Raw genomic sequence first — 24,343 nt, 5'->3', positions numbered from 1 at the left:
CTCATTGCCTATTACAGATTAATAAAATATGGTTTTAATTTAGTCATTCCAGAATAATTTGAGGTTATGTCTGATCATCTGAGATGCTTGCATTGGATAATATATGTACACCACTCTGACGGAATATTAATATGTGGTAGTAAGATAAGTAATTTTGGATCATTTTGCAAGGACTTTTGTTGATGTGGACCCTTGCGAGTGATGTATGGATAAAAAAAATTAGGGCTATAAAACTGTTGTAAATCTATCCATATTCCACCATCCTAGCAGACAAGACTCTTTTCCTGAATCTAGAGCTAGAAATACCTTCACACCACACCAGTAAAACACAGGGCTGCACAATTGAAACTACAGTTAACCAGGAGTACAGCTATTCTGTATGCATTTTGGAATACTCATTTTTCAGTAAGCACTTTTTCCCAGTGTAAAACTCCACTAAATGATACCAACAATAGTGCAACACCCAAAATTGGTCTTCAGTGGGATTTGAGAATCAAAAAACTGCAGATGCTGGAAATTTTGAAATAAAAACAGGGAATGCTGGAAACACTTAGCAGGTCGGGCAGCATCTGTGGAGAGAGAGACAGATTTGAAGGCCTCTGACCAGCATTTTCTGTTTTTATTTCAACCTCACCGGTCTGAGAAACGACAGTTCTCATTTACCCACAGAAGCACCGGGTTTCACTAACTTGGGATGTATGGGAACTGTATAAAGGGCCAACATTCAGTCAGCAGTCTTTATCCTCACTGAGGTCTCCAACCTCCTGTGACCCCCAAATACAGCATCTAGGTGCTTTGATTGCTTTGTCCATGGAGGCCAGGGTCAGCATCACTCAGCTTCCTGGCCTCAGGATCATTCCAGGGCCCTGCTGCCACATTGCACAGTTTTCTACTCACTGGTGCACTAGGAGTGACCCCCAAACTCCACACTCAAGAAGAGGAAACCTTATCTATTTTGCCATGAGCACCACCGCACAGCAATTTTTGTTTGTTTTGTGTGAATGTATTTCTCGCTGTAGAGTATGGAGTGATCACTGGCATTTACCTCCATTGCAGGCTTCCCCAAAGTACAGGTGTTCAGAGATTGTACTCGTGTCTCCACAGACACTTCCCTGGCAACCCCCCGCCAGGAGCACCTGGCTGTAGCCCTGGAGGGCCACCATGACTTTTGTGCATAAAGAACATCGGGTGCTATTCTTCACCAGTCTATCCCTCTCTCTCTGATACGCTGTGAGCATTCTTCCATTCCCCTCCCATTATTTCATTCATTCAGTAGCAACACACTATTGTCTTGTGGTATGTTGCTTTGAGAGCTGGTTTCAGAGATCAGACCTGCTAGGCAACATTGTAATAACTGCAAGAACTTGCAACACGTCAGTACTGATATTCTTTGATTTACAAAAGGGTTGTGTTCCTGGAAGCTGTTTTGTTGAGTAAAAATCAGTAAATTGAAAAGGCTTTTCCCATTAATTGCAATGTAAAAACTCTCTCTGTGTTCCAGAGCTCAAGAATTTGAGTCAAGAAATGTAAACACTTAAAAGTACATCAACCCAAGTATTGTAAAATACTAAAATATAATTTTATTAACAATTAAGTCTTAAAGTAAGATGATAAAAACATACACAATGTACCCTTTCAGAATACACACCAAGTGAAACATACAAGCTCCTGAACAGTCATGACAGGGTGGGTGTGGAAAGGATGTTTCCTCCTGTGGGAGAATCTAGAACTAGGGGTCACATGCAAGACGTATACTGTATGTGAGGATTATTTTTCTCAGAAGGCCATGAGTCTTTGGAACTCTCATCATCAAAGGGTTATGGAAGGAGAATCGTCTTTGAGGCAAATTCCTGATAAGCAAAAGGGCAAAAGTTATCATCGGTTGAGGTTAGAGTTAGATCAGCCATGATCTGATTACATGGTGGAGCAGGCTTGAGGGGCCAAATGGTCCACTCCAGGTTCTAATCAGTGTCTTTGTATGTAAGTGGTAGTGGGAGCTTTGCACGTCAAGGCAATGGCAGGGTTGTGAGGCAGGTGTGGGGCAAAGTTGTCACTGGCGTTTTGGATGGTGGTGGTGCTGGTGAATCCAAACTTGGCTGAGCTAGCAGCTTTGATGGCAAGGGCTCTTCCTGAGACTGTTCCTGAGTGGCTGATGAATGAGGCTTAAAGAAGGTGTCTATGGAATTTGGATAGCTCTCCTCTTTGTCTGATAAACCTCCTTAAAGCAATCTTCTGTCATGCAGCTACATTTAATGCTGCACTCCATTTTTGGGATCCTCGTCATTGAAGGTGGTTATTACTTTTCTAGTGTAGAAGAATATCTCTGAAAATCTTTTTGTAGTGAGCTATTTTGGTGACTTCTTGCTCCCCTTGTGACTTCTATTGCTCAAGCTCTAACAGAATCCTCATTTGAAAGCTCTTCACCATAAGCCAATAACTCTTCCACATCATCCTGGTCTACCCCATCAAACCCAGCCTTATTTGTCAACTTGACAATGTCTTCTTGGAAATTTTTGAGGTTTGTACGCCCATGGTAGTTGCACATAAACTCTGGCCAGATTTCTTCGGTATGCCATTAATTTTTAATTTATGTCTTCCGAAGAGGCACTGATGCAGTCTACGGCTATCTCGATTTGTGCCTCTTCCAATTTTTCTGAATGGTAGGTTTGTCATCGCTGCTTGACTCTGAAATGACAATCTTATTATGCACAGTAGGTAGTAAGCCTTGAGCACAGCAATAGCACCCTAGGCATCCATTGTAACAATAAAGTGGGGTTTGCAGAGAAAATGCTGTCTGGACGTTGGCAGCCATGTGCTTGATGTTAACTGGATCTCTAGGGGCATTTTCGACGACAAGCAAAACTCTGTTGTCCAGGGAATATTGTTCGATGAAGGAGGAGGGAAATGTCATAAACTTGGAGGACCATCGCTGTGACCCAGGCATTTCTGTTAAAACTCCACACCCCTTTAAAGCCCTCAGGTTCTCTGAGTGGTAGATTAAAAGAGGCTTAAGCTTAAAGGCTTTGTCTGTTGCCCCTGCAGAATGTCATGATCATGGAAATTGGAGAGTAGTGATGCGGTAATGCTAAGCATGAGTTACACAGCCTATCAGTTGTAGAGTTAACACAAGTGTAAATGAAGTCAGAAATCTCACAGTTTTTATGTACTGACAATTTATGTTGGGATAGAAAAGTGTGTCACATCTTCATTTTAGCACTGAGAATGTCGGAAGGAGAAACACGTAGGATGGAATCTTTGCAGCTTAAGAAGAAGAAGAGTAAAGTTGAGAACAGCTGATGAAGGAGATTTATAGCTCCAAGTTGGCTAGCTTTTTTCCCTCATCCTGTCCAGACATTTGTTAGAAAAGACCCTAGTGTTCAAATCTGGAATGGACTTGGATTTTGAACAGCAATGGAAAAACAATTTTTCATTAGGAGTGGTTTTGTGCTGAGGGTTATCCCATTAGAATCTAAGTTGCAACCATACCAACATGCTCTATGTAGGATTATTGCATCTGTTGGAAAGAGCAGCTTTCCATTTCTTTGTTCTGGACTGGAATCTGTGGTGCACAGAGAGTCGCAATTTGCTGCATATGGAACATTTTTCGATTTAAAAAAAAAGGCGGTCACTTTCTTTTTTTTTTAGGACCTTGGGAATTTCCTGCACCTGGCAAACTGCAGAGAAACTGGTAATCATTAATTGATCTCAGCAAATGTTTACTTTAAGCAATTAGATTTTGTGGCCTGCAAGTCACAGGCAAAGTTACATCTAACATCAGCAGCAGAATAACTTGTGTTATATCCTCTGACCTACCACAGCAGATTCGCTTGTTCAAGTTTAAAATAGTTTCAACAACTAGTATGAATGGAATTTTTTTTTTCATCAATGTAATTTACGATTTTTCAAGGTGCATTTATACCAGATAGAATTTTCTCACCATGCAAGAAGCATACCTATCCTTCATGCAATGGAAATCCCATCAATCAAATGGACGTGCTTTGACTATTCCAGTGCATCATTAAATAACAGTGATATTTATTTTCTCCTGCTGAAACCCTGACCCATGCCTTTTGTTATTTCTAGACCTAATTATTCCAATACACTCCTTGTTCTACTCTCTGTAACCTTAAGGTCATCCAAGTCCCATTCATTCCTCTGCTAGTTGGAACTACATCGGCTCCTAGTTTAGCAATACTTCAATTTTAAAATTTACATTCCTGTTTTCTGATCCCTCCATGGTCTCATCCTTTCCTGCCTCTTTATTCTTCCCTGGTATTTTAACTCTCAGATATCTACGCTTCCTTTAACTTTGGCCCCTCGCTCATCCCCATTTTCCACTGTTGGCATCCGTGCCATTGGCATTCCCTTTCTGAACCTCTCCAGCTCTCTTCCTCTCTCTTCTCATTTAAGATGGTACATAAGACCTCTCTTGGCTCAAGCTTTGAGTTGTCTGTCCTAATATCTTTAGTGGCTCAACATCAACTTCTGTTTGATAATGTTTCTGTCCAGCAGCTTCAACCATTTTCACAATGTAGAAGATGCTGGACAGAAACATTATCAAACAGAAGTTGATGTTCTGCAGAAGATGCCACATAAATGGAATTTGTTGCTACATGAAATAAAAATGAAGAAAACTGCTTTTAGGAAATTCTGTGGGCAAGAATTTCTGCTATTCATTTATTTCACCAACTTAACGAAAACAGTTCCAGAAAATTTTACAGCATATAGCTTCATGAGAAGCTATTATTACATATCACGTTGTGGAAATGTCTGTCTCAACCCAGAATCCTAAATGTGGCAATGAAAGGGACAAGCAAAATAAAACACTTGTTTTGGAAGAGACATCTTGAAATATTTGAGGCACAAATTTTACAGTCTGGGATGCAGGCTGTTAGAAGAGTTTTGCACTGGTGTAAATTCTGTTTGTATGATATTTATACATTTCAGATGAATTAATTTGTTTAGTCATTCATATCTCCATGATCAGGGTGCTTTACTGGCAATGGGTATCATGGTTGGGTCACTGCTGTTGTGATATATGGAACAAATGGTGATTTGTTTCCATATTTCCCTTCATATCAACTTGTCCTTGTGTATGTTGGACATGTTGTAGAGTTGATTAAGGAGACTAATTTTTGTGCCTCATATACTGAGCCTTATAATGCTAGTTGAAATCTGTAAGTCAGTGCATAGCTGTAAGATCACAGAGACCTCAAGATGGTTTATCTACTTAAATGTTTCCCTTTCTTCTGCTCAGTCATTTTAACAGATGAAGAAGTTCAGAGGAAAAAGGAGATGATTTTAAAACGGAAAGAAGAAGAAGCCATAAAGGAGGCTAAAAAACCAAAGTTGACAGATGACCAAGAAAAACTGATTGCCTTATTGATTGAAGCACACCATAAAACATATGATACATCGTATTCGGACTTTAACCAGTTCAGAGTATGTATTGTCTGTGTGAGTTGGGTTTAGGCAAGGAATTCCACAAAAATTGAGATTACTTGCAGTGTAAAAATATTTTCAGATAAATATTGAAAAGGTTAGTGCTAATAAGATTACGAAAAAAGGCAAAGTCCATTTAAACTCATCATTGAATTGTATGGTATTTCCACGTTCAAGCATTGTGCTCTGACCAGGTTGTTGGGGGGATTTGAGGGTGGATGAAGGGGAGGTGGTTGGGGAGATGATAGAATTGGGGAGTGAGTTTGGAGCAAGCAAGATTTGAAATTTTTTTGAAAATAGGATTTGCACAAAGTTATGTAAATTTTCTCAGATTAGTATCCCTTTAAAAATATTTGTAAAGCATTTTGCTTTTCCTTCCCATTAAAAATGATTATACAATAAATGGCATGTGACATAGAGTAAGCTGGGGGGAGGGGATGTGGTGATGGTGGGTGGGGGGGGGGGGGCGGTGCGGGTAAGTTAATGCTGAGGAGAAACCAAGTTGGCGGAAGCTGCCTAGTTCTTGATTTCACAAGTCATCAGACTTGATAACAGCTCGTTCACTTACACTGGAAAAATTCATATTTTCAAAATAAAAATGAAGTAAATTTAAAAAAAAGTATTTTTCTGTTTAAAACATGCAGGTATAAGCATCTTACATGACTTCCGGATGTCCCAAGACATTTTCCAGCCACTGAAGTACAGTTGACATGTTGTCATGGAGAAAATGATGGCCCAGAAATTCAAGTGCATCAAAAAAGCTGCACGTTACAGCAGATGCCAATGACAGTTTCAGAAATTGCCTCCCCAATTCCCTGCAACCACAAAATTAAGTGCACATGTGTGGGTGTTGTACAATTTCGAGCTTAAAAATAAGCCAAATTGTCTGGTGTGAGACCAATTTTTAGCTGGGGGTTGAGGTGCAGGATCGGGCCATGCTCTTGTCAGAATGGGGTGAGACAGTGGGAAGAAGCATCTTTGCTGTGGGGGACAGGGTGCAGGAAAGGCACAGGAGCTGTGTGACGGGGAGAGTAACTATTAGACCCCTGTTCTGCAAGGGAATGTAGGAGAGGCAGGGTAGGCATTGGAGCCATTTGCTGTGAGACACATGGAAGAGGGATTGATGTAAAGCAATGTGCTCTGAGGGGCAGGGTAGGCAGTGAAGTCATGATGAAAGGTATGTAAGGAACTTACCTGACTGGGTACCGTTTTGGCATTGTGCTGGGTAGGGCTAGTTGTCCTCGGGCTGATGACTGACAAATTAAGATTTGGACACAAATCCACAATAAATTTAACTGTGATGCAAACCCAAAATAAAGCTGGCCTTTTTCTTTCATTTTTGGGATGTGTTTGCTCCTCCTCAAGGTCTATCATTTATTGCTCATCCCAAATTCCTCTGAAACTAAGTGGCTTGGTTGGCCATTTCAGAGGGGAAATAATCACAGAGATGCGTGGTCCAGACCAGGTAAGGATGGCATGTTTCCTTCCTTGAAGGAGCTTCATGAACGAGACGGGTTTTTACTGCAATCCAGTCATTTCATGGTTACCATTACTGATTCTGGCTTTTTAATCCCAGGGTTATTTAATTAACTGAATTTAAATTCCACAATTGGTGGGATTTGAACTCGTGCTTCCAGATCATTAGCCCAGTGAACTTGCTTCAGTTGTCCAAGGCTGATATGCAAATAAAAGTGCTCAATAGAATCTCTGGATTGGTGTGATTCAGCTCCGATACCCATCAAAAATAAATGGCCATCCCTATACAATGCTTCTTTTGGAGTGTGCCTGGGAAATCAGTACATGTAATTCTGAAGAGTACCTGTTACTGGGCACTCCTTGAACAACCAGATTTTAATAATGATACTTTGGGCTGGAGTCCCGCTCATGTAGGTCAAAATCCTTGCCTCCTCTCCTTTGGCAATCCCCAGCAGTACTGAATCACCACCCATCCATCACTTGACCTGGGCTGATCAAGGAGCCAGCCTTGTTAAGGCCCCAATCTCCATACGCCACTACAAGGCACCCAACTCTTGACTGCCTGCCCTCTCATGCCTGCATCCTTCCCTCCTCCAAGACCCTGGCCCTGGACACTATTCTCATGTTGTATATGTAATATTGGTTATGAACAATGATTTTTACTTTGAGCATTGTGTCAAATGGGGTAGATGTAATGAAATTATAATCCAGTTTGTTGAAGACAGAGCACAAAGTGGAAATTTTCCCCTGGATGTTCACATCAGTAATGTTATATTGTCCTTCATATATTTCCTTCTTCAAGGGATATTACTTTTAACATGGAATGTATTCTGTTTTAGGTACAAGAACTCTAGGTTTCTGCACACTGCCTAGAGTCCGTGCACTGATGTGTGTTATGACAGTGATATTTTTGATTAAAACAGATTTAAGGTTAAACATTGGTCATCACTGGAGCAAGCAACCAAGGATGGTGTGAGGGGGAGTGAGGATTATGGAGCAGAGGCTGAGAATCAGAGGGATAGGGGCAAGGATCGAGGTCAGGAGTCAGGTGCAGCAATCAGATAAGTAGCCAGGGTGGTAGTGGTGGTGGGGCTGGGCAGAATTGGAGATTGAGGCCTCCATTGGGTGCCCTGAGATTGCAAGGATTGGAGGGGTTTTGTGATTTTGGGAGGATAGAAGAGGCCTTGTGGGAGATGGTGCTGGTCAGGAGGATCAGGGTCTGGGCCTCAGTGGGGTAGGGTTTGCAGCACATGGATGACCTTGGTCAGTGGTGAGTGGGGTTGGTACAATGCGGAGCTGTGGCCTGAAGGATGAAACATGGTGGTCCCAAGCATACCAACTCCCGGAGAACAACGGGGCTTAAGTTCCTTTGCGATAAGAAAACTCAATTTTCAGTCACAGCATTATATAATTGAATTTCTGGCCAATATTCTTGGGAGCGTTACATTATTTGATGTTATTCAAAAAATTGTAATGTACCTATGGAGGCAATAATGCTTGTTTAATGTTTGGCCCCCAAGCTCCAATGTTCTATTAGACATGAAGCCCAAGTTATTATTTCCAAAAAAACAGGCCTTGCATACCTAACCTTGTACCAAGCTCTTCCCTCTGGATATTCCATCTGTTGTGAAGAATGTAGCTTGTGGTAAAATTGAGCTTGGGAGCAGATTACGGTTGTGGGATGACTATCAGGGTAGATCAGTCAGAGAGATAATGGGAAGGAGGATAGAATCGGGATTTATCAGGGAATTAACTGAGGAAGGAAATATGATCAGGTGGATGGTCGAGAGTGTGGTGTGTTGGTTGAGAAGATGATCAGTGGTGGTTGAGAGAAGACAATTGGATTTGAAGGTAGCGCAGCAAAGCTGTGGTGAAGTGGACAGAGATTTGGTGGTGGAAGCAACCACCGAGTAAGAACACTTAAAGAGCACCTACCGAATAAGATAATGAGACACCTTGGGCTCCCTAACAGTCCCTTTTAAATAGCACTGAAGTAGGTCACAGCCCTCTGGTTTAGATCTGCTTCAGTGTGTGTGGCCCACACTGTTAGTGGGTCCAAACTGCACAGCGCAATTTCATGCAAGTGATGTCAGTACAAGTTTGTGTCCCATTTGACATCACTGCTTGTGTCCAGGAACCTCTGTGCTTATGCATATCATAGCATAGAGGACCCAGAACAACATTCCAGGAGTGCATTACTAGCACATCAAGTACTTGATTACATTTAGCAATCAAGCAATCATTAAAATTCTATTGCACAACACAGTGCACAAAAAGGTTGCGTGACGACGTGATCGAATTTCTAGGCTGCTGTTTTTCAGTGGAGACATCAAACTGAGGCTCTGCCTGCCTGTATGGTGAACACAGCTCCTATGGCACTACTCTTCCTGTATTCATCCCTGAAGCACCACAACCAAATACATTACATACCTCTCTCATGTTTCTTGGGATCTTAGTGCCTACAAACATAGCTACTGTCATCTTGCCAATTGTGAAGTGACTTAAAGAGCCTTGAGAGCATGAAAAGTGTGAGATAAATGCCAATTTATTCATCTTTTATTCTGTATGGCAGGCAAATGAAGAAGCAGTCTCATTCTCCAACAGCCCTTTTCTTCTTCTTTCCCCTGCACACATACCATGGATGACTTAAGTTGTATTGTCCCTTGTTTTTTTTACAGCCACCAGTACGGGGTTCATCTGCAATGGAAGCTTCTGGACAGTCCTTTTCTATTGAGTCACCGCAGGATCTCTGCTCTGCAGATTCTTTTAGTTCCTTTAACTCATCATCTTCAGATGGTTGCAGCCTATCCATGGGTATGTTATATTTCCAAAGTACAATAATAATTTGCAGCACAGAAAAAGATCACTTAACCCAATGCCTCCATACCCATGTTTATGCTTCACAGGACTCTCGCACGCATTTCCTAATTTCACTCTATCAGTATGTACTTCAAATGCCTTCTCCCACACAAATTATCTAACTTCCCCTTAAACGCTATTTGTCTAACTACACTTTGTGGTAGTGAGTTCCACATTCTAACTAGAACGTGGGGAAAGATGTTTGCCTCAAGACTGCCAGCACCTCCTCTGTTGTAATGTGGATATGTTCCAATCCGTTACTATCCCTTTCCTTTAATTCCTTGGTTTCCATGATCTTCTCCACAGTAAATGCAGATGAGAAATATTCATTTAACACCTCGCCCATATCCTGTGGCTCCACATTGACCACATTGATCCTTAAGGGGACCTATTCTTCCCCTAGTGTTACCCTTTTAATATACGTAGAATCTCTTGGGATTTTCCTTTACCTTATCTGCCAAAACTATCTCATGTCCTCTCTTTGCCCTCCTGACTTCCCTCTTAAGTGTACTTGTCCCTCTGAAATATACTACTGGAAACATCTCTACATCTACCCTATGAAGCCACTTCATAATCTTGTAGAAGACCTCAATCTTCTCAAGAGAAAAGACAATTGTGCCTGGACATTGGATTTCACCTATTTTTGGTGTACTAAATCATTCTGGTTTCCTGTAAAATACTGCAAATAAACACTGAAAGACACTTGAAACAGCATTATGATGGTTTATAACTAGAACCATGTGCTTAAACAGGACCTGCTTGTGTGCTGGGGGGATCACACACAATTCAGCCCAACTGTCAACACTGCTTTGCAGAATGGCACACTTCACATGGTAACCAGACATCAGGAACAAACACTGTGGCTGCTGTGAAGGAAAGAGGGGCTTTTTTAATTGATATGTTTTTTTGAGGGGGAATCTGGGTGTTTCCCATTTATTGCCCATCCCTTATTGCCCTTGGTAAGGTGGTGATGAACCACCGTCTGAACACTGCAGTCCATCTGGTGAAGGTACTTCCTCAGTGCTGTTGAGGAGGGAGTTCTAGAAATTAGACCCAGTGACAGTGAAGGATTGGCAATATATTTCCAAGTCAGGATGGTGTATGATTGGGAGGGGAACCTGCAGGTAGTGTTGTTTTCATTGGCCTGCTGTTCTTATCATTCTTGGTGGTAGGGGTTGTGTTTGCAAAGTGCTGTCAGAATAGCCTGGATGAGAAACTGCAGTGCATTTTGTGGATGTGCCAATATTGGAGGGAATGAATGTTTGGGGTGGTAGATGGGGTGCCAATTGAGCAGGCTGCTTTGTTTTGGATAGTGTCAAGCTTCCTGAGAGTTGTTGGAACAGCAGTCATCCAGCAAGTGGAGAGTATTCCATCTCATGCTCCTGACTTATGCCTTGTAGATAGTGGAAAGTTTTGGGGGAGTCAGCAGATGAATTACTTACCACAGGATACCCAGCCTCTGAACTGCACTTGGAGGCACAGAATTTACGTAACGGATCAAATTAAATTCCTAGTCATTGGGGCCACTCCCCCAGGGAATCAGTGATGATAATGAATGCCATTGAATGTCAAGCACAGTCGGATAGACTCTCTTGGTGGAGGCAGTCATTGCCTGGCACTTTTGCAGCACAAATGTTACTTGCCACTTATCAGCCCTTGCCTGAATGTTTTCTAGATTTTGCTGCATCCAGGCACGGGCTGTTTCATTTATTGAGAAGTTTTGAATAAAACTAATGTTGTGTAATTATCAGTGAACATCCCCACTTCTGATCTCACGGTGGAAGGACAATGATGAAGCAGCTGAAGATGGTTGGGCCCAGGACACTGCCCTGAGGAACTCCTGTAATAATGTCCTGGGGCTGGGATGATTGACCTCCAACAACCACAACCACCTTCCCCGTGTAGAAATGACTTCACCCACTGAGTATTTGCACTTTTGATGTCCATTAACTTCAGATTTACCAGGGCTATCAAACGTTGCCTTGATGTCAAGGGCAGTCACTCTTACCTCACCTCTGGATTTCAAGGCTGTGATGAGGTCTGAAGCCAAGTGGTCCTTGCAAAACTCAAACTGGAACTGGGTATCGGCAAGCAAGTTATTGGTGGTTAAGTGCCGATTGATAACGCCATCGATTACAGCTTCCACCATTTTGCTGTTGATTGAGAGTAGACTGATTGGGGAGTAATCAGCAGTAATTAAGATGAGGGGTTGGCCATTCAGGATTGAGATGAGAAGAAATTTCTTCACACAGACAGTGACAAATCTTTGGAATTCTCTACCCAGGAAGTCTGTGGAAGATCAGTCACTGAGTATATTCAAGATATAGCAAGTGCTTGAGGGTTGGCATGGACTCAGTAGGTCAAAGGGTCTGTTTCCATGCTGTGTGACTCTCTGACATAGATTGACAGATTTTTGGGTATCAAGGAAATGGGGTTAATGCAGGAAAGTGTCATTGAAGTAAAATATCTTTTTAAATGGCAAAGTAGGTGCAAGGGGCCAAATGACCTACTCCTATTTTTTTAATGATTGGTATGAGAAGGTTTGCAATTTTTAAAAAAAAGTAAGCAAAGCTCCATTCATTTGAGTAATCTACTTCAAAATAGATTGATGAATCTGTGTGATTGAAACCCCAAAGAGGATGTTAAGAAAGAGGAAAACAAATGCATTAAATCTCAAAGATTTCACACCTGTGAGCATATTTTTACACTTGGGGGAATCCCCGTGCCCGCAACATTCAAGGATTATGTATTCCGGCACAAGTGCATTCTGTTCAACTGCACTGAAGCTGTTTTTCAAGCATGAAGCCATGCCAGAAGGCCCATTTAAAATTATTAAGCTACAATGGGCTACCATGATGAATTCCATATGATGATCTGCAGTGCAGCTACTTATTCACTGAGTATCTGCATAAAATAGTGACTGGGTGGCCCCCAAGTCAATTGACGTGTTGCGCTTCTTCATTCCCTCACTGGGCAGCACAGTGGCTCAGCAGGTAGAGCTGCTGCCTCACAGCTCCAGACACCCAGGTTCAATCCTGACCTTAGGTGCTGTCTGTGTGGAGTTTGCACGTTCTCCCTGTGACTGTGTGGGTTTCCTCCCACATCCCAAAGACGTGCAGGTCGGTAGGTTAATTGGCCAACATAAATTGCCCCAAGTGTGTGGGTGAGAGGGGGGAGGATCTGGGGAGAGTTAATGGGAACGTGAGAGTGAATATTTAACATGGAAAATATGTGGGGGATTGGTCTGAAAACCGGCAAAGACTCAATGGGCTGAATGGCCTTCTACGTCACCTGATAATATATAAAGACTTGCGGCTTGATCGTTGAACTTTTTCTTCCTGCTTTTGATTTGCCAAGCAACTTTGTATGTATTTGTTTCTGCTTGCTGCTGTCTTTCTGCAATTCAGCACTCCTTTTGGGCATAGATCCCACATCCACTCTCTTCCTGTCACCAATTGCCCACTACAGCTGTGTTAACCTGCAGCTTAACATGGGCATTTCATAGTACATACTCATTGGCTATCCTGAATTTAAAAAATAAGGTTTTCCTGTACAGGGGTCTATTTGTATATCAGGCTTCTTGAAGTCTCAAACCATCAGGTCAAACATGACCAAGGAAATCTCCTCCTGATTATCACCTACTGTCTCCTCCCTCAGCTGATGAATCAGTGCTCCTCCATGTTGAACAACATTTGAAAGAAGAACACAAAGTGTACTCTGGGTGGGAGACTTCAATATTCACACCAAGCATGGCCTTGGAGCACCACCACTGATTGAACTTCCTAAATCCTGTTGGACACAGCTGCCCGATTGGGTCCATGGCAAATAATGAGTAAATCAATACTACAGATAAACCTACTTCTCATCCTCACCAATGTATCCATAACAGCATTGGTAGAAGTGACCAGTCATTGTAGGGCTAAAGTCCCTGCTTTGCACCAAAGACACTTACATCATGCTAAATGGGATAGACTCAGAATGGTAATTGGAGCAAAAAACTAGATACTGGAAATAGACTCAGAACAGATCTGACAGCTCAAAACAGGGCATCCATGAGGTTCTGTGGACAAGCATCAGCAGCAGAAATATACACCACCACTATCTGTAATTTCGTGGCCTGGTATATACCTCACTCTACCATTACTATCAAGCAAGGGGTCAATGAGTGCAGAAGAACATGCAGGGACCAGCACCAGGTGTATCTAAAAATGATAAACTGTAAAGCTGATGCATATGACTACATATGTGCCAAACAGTTAAAGCAACGTGCAATAGACAAAGCTAAGAGACCCCACACCCAACAGATCAGACCAAATCTATGCAAGCCTGCCCAATCCAGTTATGAAAAGTGGTGGCAATTAAGCAGCTGATGGGCAGAATAGGCTTCAAGAAAATCCCCACCCTTAATGAAGCCCAGCATGACAAGACAAGGTTGAAGAAGCACATTAAAAGAGTAAAAAGGCAGAGAGGTGGACAGGTTTAGGGAAGGAATTCCAGAGTTTAGGGCCCAGGCAGTGGTGGAGCACTCAAAATAGGAGCTGCACCAGATGCCAGAATTGAAGGAGTGCAGGTGAATTAATTATGGATCTGGAAGAGGCTGAAGAATAGGAATGCTGTCAAGGGTGGATTTGAAAGCAAAGGTGACAAATTTAAAAATGAGGCTTTGTCAAAGCAGGGTCCACTGTAGATCAACAAGCACAGGGCTGATGTATAAATAATACTTGATGTGAGTTGAAGTACAGCACGGATTGAATAAACACAGATTTATCAAGGATAAAAGATAAGAAGTAGCCAGGAATGCACTAGGAGAGTCAGAGGAGTGTGCACAGAATTTAAATTTGCCAACTTTTGGAGGGACATTTAACTCCTTAATATTTTGGGGTGAAGATGTGTGCATGTGTCCACAACCACACATTGTACATTACTTTTGGATGATTATTGGGAGAAGAAGAGTGTGCCCTTGTTTACTACCCACTCCAACCCCTTGCACATGTCCCTGGATAATCAAGTCCAGAAGTTACAAGTGCTGGGTTTCTGCAGCAGAGGACCTGCAGCAGGACCAGAGTCAGAGGATGTTACAGGAGCAGTATGGGGCAGTGTTGGCGAGGGATTGGATGAGGTGGTTGGAGTTGAACTCAGGGGTCAAACACAACACCAAGCTTGTATGGCTCAGATTCAGACACTTGCAGAAATGGTGGTCAGGGAATGGAGTTTGTGGTAGAAACAAAAAAAATGGCTTTGGACAATTCAGACAACACACTAAGTTCTCCTATGCTCATGTAGTAGAAACATAATTAATTTCTACCACTTATGCATTTTAATTCACAAGAACACGCTTATGTTTAGAATAATTGAAAGGTGAAGATGAATACAATATTTTCTTTATTTCTCTGAAGTTATCTATGTACAAATAACATGTTGACAAGTTTTGCAATGTCACTATGGTGGACGCAGTGGGTTTGGGCTGTTAATTGTCATTTCAAATGGATATCAGGGTGTTGCAGTGGATTTGCAAGGATGCTGATCATATTGTACTTTACCTTCTAATCTACACAGAAATGTCTCAGATAACAAAGTCACATTTCTCCAACATCTTTGGGATGCACCACGATGATTGTGGAATTTCCAAGGAGGTTCCAGATTTCGCCATGCTGCCTCATCTGGCTGACCTTGTCAGTTACAGCATACAGAAGGTCATCGGCTTTGCAAAGGCTATCCCTGGATTCAGGTATTTGTTTTATTCTAGGAAGTTCTGTGTGATTACTGCTTTACCTGTGAATGTAGGACCTGAAGTGAAGGAATCGAGGGAAGCTAACTATATCCAATGTCTAGTTAAGAATGCTTGTTGTTTACCTTCAACCCAGGAAAACTAGTAACAAAACACAAGGTAGAAATTAGTTTCTGCAGGCCATAACAATCAATGCTATATTATTGAAAATGGGATTAACTTGGTTTAGAGCAAATTTGTACTCATTTACAGATATCTGGGTACCCACTGGGAAATCTCATTTTGTAATGGGATTATCATTCTCCCTAGCATTTTGTTTTCTGGTGTAAACTTCCCCACCTCCACCCCCTATCCCCACCCACCCCCCCCCATGACATCAAAAATAGTGCAACATGCAAAATATCTCCACAGTGAAATTTTCAGCCACATTGCTCTAAATAATGATAGTTCTTACTTACTCATTAAGCAACCATGTTTCACTAACTGTTTACTCTGAAATTTATTTAAAGGGCCAACGCTCTTTGAGATTTGTAGCCTCCTACAACCTCACATATAGTCCTTGACTACTTTGTCCAAGCAGGTTAGGGTCACAGTCACTCTCAGCTTCCTCGCTTCAGGACCATTTCAGGGTCCTGCTGCAGCTGATCTCTGCCACATCTCACAGTTTGCTGCATTAGGGAGGTCCCCCAAACACCACACTCAAGGAAAGGAGATTTCATCTACTTTCTCTCCAGCTGCAGGAGCAGGTAGAGAGGGCACGGGTATTTGCCTGCATAGCAGCCTTCCCCAAAGTGAAGGTGTTCAGAGACTGTACTCATCCTCATAGAGACCTTCCTGGCAACTTCCTGCCAGGAAGACCTGGCTTTATCCCTGTAGATTCTCCATGACCTCCATGCACAAACAACATGCCTTCTATGTGCTGTGTTTTTCACCAGCCTGTCCAGGTTCTTTGACTGCCCCCCCCCCCACCCCCAGAAGCACTCTCACACCCACCTCCCATCCATTCAGTAGCAACACTCCCCTGTAGCTGGAAGAGTGTAGTTTGTACTGTGTGCAAAGATCACACCTGCTGGTCTGCATGCTGGGAACTGCAAGAACTTGCAACACATCAATAGGGAACACCAGAATGAATCAGCCAATGTCTGTATCAGTGCAGTGTTATGATAGGAAACCTGACCATGCTGTTCTGTGAACTTCACAATTCATGATCTTGCTCTCTATGTGACCTCTTACAAATAGCATTGGAGTGACCCACAACACCATTTTGATGCCAAAAAAATGGTGTGAAGCAATTTCTAGGTCATATTCTTCCTCCCCTCTCAGAAGTCCTATATTGGGCCAATTTTTTAACACGAACCACACATTTTGAGACCAATACAAGCCACAGATTATGAACATAAACTGAAGCTTACTGTATTCAGTATTTTTGTTTGCCCCATGCTGGTTTGCATGCCAATTCGCTGTCACCCTGCTAATTCATCCTAATTTTGTCTACTATGTTTTAGATATCAGAGAGGTTTGTATTAAAAGAGAACTGTTTTTACAAGAGAGTTTAATTTTCATACAGATTGGGAAAACAGAGTAACTCAAGTCAGATAAATTTCTTTTGTACATTTAAGATGGTTTTCTGCATGATTATATTTCAGAACAGGCCATACTAAATTTGGTAATGAGCCCAGATAGTTAATAATGAGTATTTATTTATCAGTGATCCTAATATAATCTTAGTTTGAAAAAGAGAAATATAACACAACTGCATGCAACAAGAAGTGCTAGAAATGCTCAGCAAATCAGGCAACATCTTTGGAGCTAATGTTTTGGGTTGACAACCTTTCATCAGACATCATCAGGTACTCAGATTCTTATGTGGATATCTTAAGGGATAGTGACAGCAAACTGTTAAACTACAAATGAACTGTGTGAATTTAGCAACCAATAATAGGGAGGAGTTTGACATACCACATAAAACATCCATGGTTGCCAAGAGGTGAGAGATAACAGAAATCCAAGCAATAGTCTAAATACAGGGGGTATGGGTGTCACTGGCATTTATTGTCAATTTTATTAATGAAACCTTAAAAGGAAGTCTTGAAACAAAACAGAAACACTGAAAACCAGAAGACACATGATTATAATATCATTACACTTTCAGATTTGAAGTGCACTTTTTCTTGAACAATTTGATTGGTGGTTTTTCTTTAGTTATTGTTGAGTTGAGCCATACTCTTGGATAGCCCTGTAAGTTTGATTTATGTCAGTATTTGAAAGTGTTGTACACAAGAAAAAATCACTCTCCAATGTTCAATGTGCAATGCACATCATTTGCAAGCTAACTGAGGAAGAATGTGGGGCAAGTTACAGTACAGTGGTGTTGGGAGCCAGCATCATTTCTCCTGGATCCCTGGTGGAACTCAGCATTAGAGCAATTAATCATGTAGTAGAAATTGGGCAGTGATAAGATCAGTAGACAGGTCAAGCAACCAATGAGCCCATCCAACACTCCGAGGCACAGGTTGGGTTCCTATATGAGAGCAGGCTATTACAAAAAAAAAGATTTTAAATCATTTTTCCATTGGATAAAGTTAGTTGTTATTTTTTTTGGCATCAGAAATTTCCTTGGGTTAGTGTCAAAGTCTGACAAATTTCAATAAAATGGTGAGGCCCTTTCGGGGGTCCAGTGAGTGTGCTATACCAAGTTGATATTAAACAGATGCATTGAGATGGATGCTTGAAAAGTTGATTGAATGTGCTCTGCAGCTGAAAGGCTTTAATGAACCAGAAGTTGATTCCCTGTGGCATCTTTTAGCTAATGGCGAGCCAATATACATAGGCGATATTCATGTCAAATTCCTATTAGCTGATCTAGGCGAGATGAATTGTGACAGGAATTCACAAACTCATCTTGTAGCTCCCCTTCAGAGGTTGGTGAAATGGATTCTGTTTGAGGCACTACTACTTTTATGTTCCTGAGCTGCTGTCCACATAAAGAGGCAGAAAACTATTGGTAGAATTGTAATGATACAAGTGGCTCTTGAAAGGATTTCTATAGTTGATATGGCAAGAATATCCAGTGCTTTGTGGAGGCCCATGAGTTAATTAGGAGGTTGTATTTCATCCTTCTGGGAATGTGTGGGGTATATTGTTGCTTAATGCAAGTTAATACCATTCACAATAAATGTGAATAGTTAAAGGCTTGAGGCAGGGGATTTTTAAGTTTAGTTTTTTGGGATGTGGGTGTTCCTGACAAGGCATTCATCACCTTTTCCAAATTGTCCTTGAGAAGTTAGTGGTGAACCACCACCTTGAACTGCTGCAGCCCATCTGACTCCCACAGTGCTGGATTCCAGGATTTAGCCTCAGTGAGGCTGAAGGAATGGTGAGACATTTCCAAGTCAGGATGGTGTGCTACTTGGAGGAAGACCATCAGTGGTGATGTTCCCATACACCTGAAACCCATGTCCTTCTTGGTGATAGAGGTCACAGATTTACAAGCTGTTGACGGAGGAGCCTACAAGAGGAAATGCATTGTGCTTTATTCTGTAGATGCTACGCACAGGAGCCTCTGTGCACTGGTGATAGAGGGAGTGAATGTTTAAGGTGGTGGATGGGGTGCCAATCAAGTAGACTGCTTTGTCCTATATGGTGTTCAGCTTCTTAAGAATTGTTGGATTTGTACTTATTGAGATAAGTGGAGAGTGTTCCATCATACTCCAGGCTTATGCCATGTAGATGGTGGGAAGGCCTTAGGGCATCAGAATGCAAGTCACTCACTCAGATACCCAGCCTCTGACCTGCTGTGTCCTTCAGGTCTCAGTCAGCTCAGTCAATGGTGCTGCTACCATGCCATTCATGGGTATTCTCAGTGCTTCCAAGTGTTATTCAATGTGAAGGAGCACTGATTCATTAACTGAGGGAGGACAGTAGGTGGTAATCAGGAGGAGGTTTCCTTGCCTAACTCCCAGGGCCGCCTTGTACACCACTGTGCTGCCACCTCTGGTGGGTCTGTCCTGCTGTTGGGACAGGATGTATGTAGAGATTGTTACAGAGGATTGGCTGTAATTATTCTGTGAATATAACTACATCGGGCTGTTGTCTGACTAATCTGTGGAACAGCTCTCCCAATTTAGACACCAGTCCCCAAATGTTTGCAAGAAGGACTTTGCAAAGTTGACTGACATGTGAGCAACATTACCATGTCCAATTTCGAATGACCTGTCTGGTTTTATTTTGTTCTCTTTTATTGCAGCAGTTTTCAGAGGGCAATTAAGAGTCAGTCATGTTACTGTGGTTTGGAATAATTTATAGGCCAGACTGCGTAAAGATGGCAGACTTCCTTCCTTGATGGATATCAGTGACCCAGATAGGTTTTTATCACAACCTATTCATTTCATAGCTACCATGACTGAGAGTACAACTCCTTATATTTAATTCCAGATTATTTAATTAACTGAATTGAAATTCCTCAATCTGCCCTGGTTTGAAATGATGTCCCAGAATCATTAGCCCACACATCTAGATTACTACTGAGCCACAATTCCCTTCCATTGAATGGATTTCAGGAATCAATTTTTTAAGGCTTCCTCTAGAGCTTAATTAAAGACTTGCACTTAAGTGGTGACGTCCCAAAGCACTTTACATCCAGTGGAGTACTGAAGTTAAATTACTGCTTTTATGTACAAAATGCAGGTCATTTAAAGAAGTTAGAAAACGAGACACAAAGCCAAACTTGAATTATTTGTGGATTACTCTAACTCCAAAGGGATTACTTTAACTCCAAGGTGTGTTTAAAACTTGAGATGAGTCTAAGGGGGGTAAATCTGATTACCACTGAGGGCAGACACATGGCACTTTACTCTGTACTTGACACTTTACTCTGTACTGTTATTGTTTTTACCTGTACTACATCAATGCACTCCGTACTGACTCAGTGTAACTGCACTGTGTAATGAATTGATCTGTACGATCGGTATGCAAGACAAGATTTTCACTGTACCTCGGTACAAGTGACAATAATAAACCAATACCAATGCCAACTATATGCTGCATAGTCATTGTAATGATTTGAGCACCTTGCCAGATGAATCATCGGGGGGTTAATATTGCAAGTGGCCAGCTTGTGAAAGGGTGTCGAAAGAGAGAGAAAGAGTTTGAGGAAGGAAAAGTGGAGAAGAGAGGGAGAGAGAAAGAAATGAAGGGAGAGAGAGGAAAACAGGAGAGAGGGGGAGAAAGAGGGACAGTATAGAGTCTAAAGGAAAAAGATGGGAGGGGGAGGGGAGAGGAGGAGAGTGGAGGAAGAATGAGAGAGGAAGGAGAGGCAGGAGAGAAGGGGAGAGAGGGGAAGAGGACTGTGAGGAGGAGCAAAGAGGCAGAGATGGCAAGGAGCAGTGAAAGGGAGAGGAGGAATAAAAAAGAAAGAAGAAAGAGGGAGGAGGTGGAGAAAGGGAGACATGGGGGAGAAGATGACAAAGCGTAAGGCAGAGGAAGAGAGAGATGGAATGAGGGAGGAGTGAAGGGGAAGAGAGGGGAAGAAGGATAGAGGAGAAAGAGGTGGGGGGAGAAAGAGGTAGGGAGAAGAAAGTGAGAGAGGGAGGAAGAGGGGAGAGAAAGAGAGCAGGGGCAGAGAGGTGATGGGAAGAAAGGGAGGGAGGTAGAGAAAGAGAGAGAGAGAGTCAAAATACAATGTCCTCAACTTAACAAAGGGCATTCACAAAGGTATGAAGGAAGAGTTGTCTTGAGTTCACTGGGAAAATAGACTAAGGCAAAGGTGAGTAGATAAGCAATAGCAGGTATTTAAACAGCTTTTTCATAATTACAAATTTATCCCAGTTGGAAAGAGGGTCTCAGTGAGAAAGATGAACCTTTCGTGCTTAACAAAGGAGGTCAAAGAAAATATTAAATCAAAAACTAGAGCATACTCTGACACGTCCAGAACACGTGAATTAAGGAAGCCACTCCATTATTACATTTGTCACAGTAAGGAGATATATCGGAATAAAAACGGGATAGTTTATCTTTAGACAAGTGAGCTCTATGGACCACTTTAAATTGAAGGAGAGAGTGATGAGCGCATAATGACGAAGTATTAACCAACTTGAAAATTTCATTCCAAGTTTCCTCAGAAATTGACATCTGCAAATCTTGTGGGGACCTTTTTTGAATTATTTTCAAAATCTCTGATTTGGTGACTAAAACGCAGATATTGGCTGATACTGTTATGTTTTTAAGGGTTTTTCCTTGTTTTTCCCATCAAACAGCTTCGGTTTTTGGTAGTGGGAGTAGATTATTTTTTATAATAAAATATTCCAATTTTTTCCCTTTATTAAATATTATATATGATTATTAATTTAGAGTATTGTGATCTGAAGTATGATTTAACACAACGTATTTCGTAGTATTTTTACTCTCTTTTTTGATGCATGTACTCTGTATTTTTTTCATGGTTTTAATAAAAATATTGTAAAGAGAGAAAAACTAGAGCATACAAAGTGGCAAAAGCTAGTGGTGGACCAGAAGACTGGGAATTTTTCAGGAACCAGCAGCAAGAGACTAAGAAGCTACTAAGGGAGGAGAAAATTGATAATGAGAGGAAACTGACAAGTAATATCAAAACACACAGCAAGAGCTTCTCTGGATATATGGAAAGGAAGAGGGGAGCTGAGGTAAGTGTGGGAGTCCTGGGGGGTGAGACGGGGGAATTAAAAATGGAGACAAGGAAGTGGCAGATAATTTAAACCAGTAGTTTGCATCAGACTTCACAGTGGAGGACATTGCAGATATCCTGAAGATAACAGTTTCAAATCAGAGGGAAGAACATGTAACAATCCCTGTCACGAAGGACAAAGCATTGGAAAAACTAACAGGAACTAAAGGCAGGCAAGTTGCCAGGACACAATTGCCTGCAGCCAAGGGATTTAAAGGAAGTGGCTGGAGAGATGGTAGGACCTTCGGTTGTGTTTTTCAAAACTCTCTGAGGTCCAGGAGGGTACCGGTGGATTGGAAAACCATAAACATGATGCTCTTGTTCGAGAAGGGAAGGAGACAAAAAGCAGGAAACCATTGGCCAGCGAGCATAAATATAAATCCTGAACTGGAGCTGTGTCCAGGACCTATAGGGGGAGAGGGGCCGGGAGTGGCAGAGGTTAGGGATCAGAAGGGTTTCAAAGTGAGTGTCAGCTGTCTTTGATTGGTTCTAATGTGGCCGATGATCAGCAGTTGAAATGGTGAGGGGAACGACTTCTGGTGATGGAGAGGCTGGGGAATCAAGTGGGGAGAGAGATTGGTGAGTTGGGAGGGGAAGTCATTGATTTGGAGGTGGGGGAGGGTGGCCGTTGGGAGGAAGGGTGGTTTTGGGGTTGTCCTTGAGTCAAGAATTTGCAATCAAGGATTGGGTTATGAGATTGCCTGGGTGTGGAGTGATTGCGGCCTGGGGATTAGGAGACCAGTGGATAAAGGTGTTGAGAGTTTGGTGTGTCGTGTCAGTACCATGTGGGAGAAGGTAGGTGTTCGGAAGGGCGGGGGGTGTCTGAAGGAGAGCAGAGGTGCCTCCATCAAGTCACACTGTCACAGAGCAAACAGCAGTGAAAAACCTTGCTGTACTGAGAGTGCCCAGATACAGGTGTACTTCAGAACTATGTGTCCAATTCTCAAGGCAGTGCTTAATTCAAAGGATGGAGAATAATGTGATTACAAGCACATCCTACACAGAGAATGTGGTATCAGTACAAGCAGGATTCATGGCGAGAAGTGTCCAGAGTGGCATGATCAATCAAGAAACCATCATAATCATGTTCCAAGCTGGAAAGAAATTGACTTTCAGGTGTGTTGTGCTGAAAGTTACCATGCAACATGATCAAATTTCTAGGCATCATTCATTTATAAGATATCTTTATTAGTCACGCGTACATCGAAACGCACAGTGAAATGCATCTTTTGCGTAGAGTGTTCTGGGGGCAGCCCGCGAGTGTCGCCATGCTTCCGCCGCCAACATAGCATGCCCACAACTTCCTAACCCGTACGTCTTTGGAATGTGGGAGGAAACCATTGACAGAGTATAATCAAAAGTGGCAAGTGTCAGGCAGTATTTGAAAGCAAAATACTGCAAATCAAAATTAAAACCAGAAAAAGCTAGATGTACGAGTTCTGATGAAAGGTCATCACCCTGAAACATTAACACTGTTCACCTTTCCACAGATTTTGCCTGACCTGCAGAGTATTTCCAACATTTCTATTTTTATTTCAGGCTGTAGCCATCTCTTCTACAGACAAGAGAGGGAAAATGGGGGACAAATAGAAGTAGAATAGGCTGTTCAGCCCTTTGTGACTGCTCAATCATTCAGTAAGATCAGAGCCGACCTTTTACCTCAGCACCACTTTTCTGCACTAACCCCTTATCCCTTAATTCCCTTACTATCTAAAACTCTTATCAATCTTTATTATACTCCGTGACTGAACCTCCACAGCCTCTTGGGAAGAGAATTGCACAGATTCGCCACCCTCTGGGTGAAGAAATTTTTCATCTCAGTCCTGAATGACTGACCCCTTATTTTGAAAGTGGGATCCCTGGTTCTAGAAACTTCAGCCCAGAGGAAACATCATCTCTGTATCTGCCCTGTAAAGCCCCATTTCAATGAGATCACCTCTCATTCTTGTAAACTCGAGAGAGTAATGGCCCAGTCTGCTTCACCTCTCCTTGTAGGATTATCCCCCATCCCAGGCACCAACCTAGTGAACTTTCACTGCATTCCCTCTTGGGTAGGAAGACCAGACCATTCCACAATACTCCAGATGCAGTCTTACCAGGTCTCTATATAATTGGAACATGCATCTCCACTCTGTGTG

At 42.1% G+C, this 24,343-nt stretch overlaps 1 protein-coding gene across 1 annotated transcript in view; it reads left to right on the top strand.

Annotated features, from left to right (window-relative positions):
* The window catches only part of LOC127566856 (vitamin D3 receptor-like), a 113,573-nt gene that overhangs the window by 64,507 nt on the left and 24,723 nt on the right, over window positions 1–24,343 (top strand). Inside the window, exons 5-7 of the mRNA XM_052009344.1 lie at window positions 5,258–5,442; window positions 9,597–9,732; window positions 15,334–15,505. Of these exons, the coding sequence (XP_051865304.1) occupies window positions 5,258–5,442; window positions 9,597–9,732; window positions 15,334–15,505 (493 nt within the window). The remainder of the gene's footprint in view (window positions 1–5,257; window positions 5,443–9,596; window positions 9,733–15,333; window positions 15,506–24,343) is intronic.

The sequence above is a fragment of the Pristis pectinata genome, chromosome X (assembly GCF_009764475.1).
Source record: "Pristis pectinata isolate sPriPec2 chromosome X, sPriPec2.1.pri, whole genome shotgun sequence".
Lineage (NCBI taxonomy): Eukaryota > Metazoa > Chordata > Chondrichthyes > Rhinopristiformes > Pristidae > Pristis > Pristis pectinata.
This window is presented reverse-complemented; position numbering and strand designations above follow the sequence as displayed.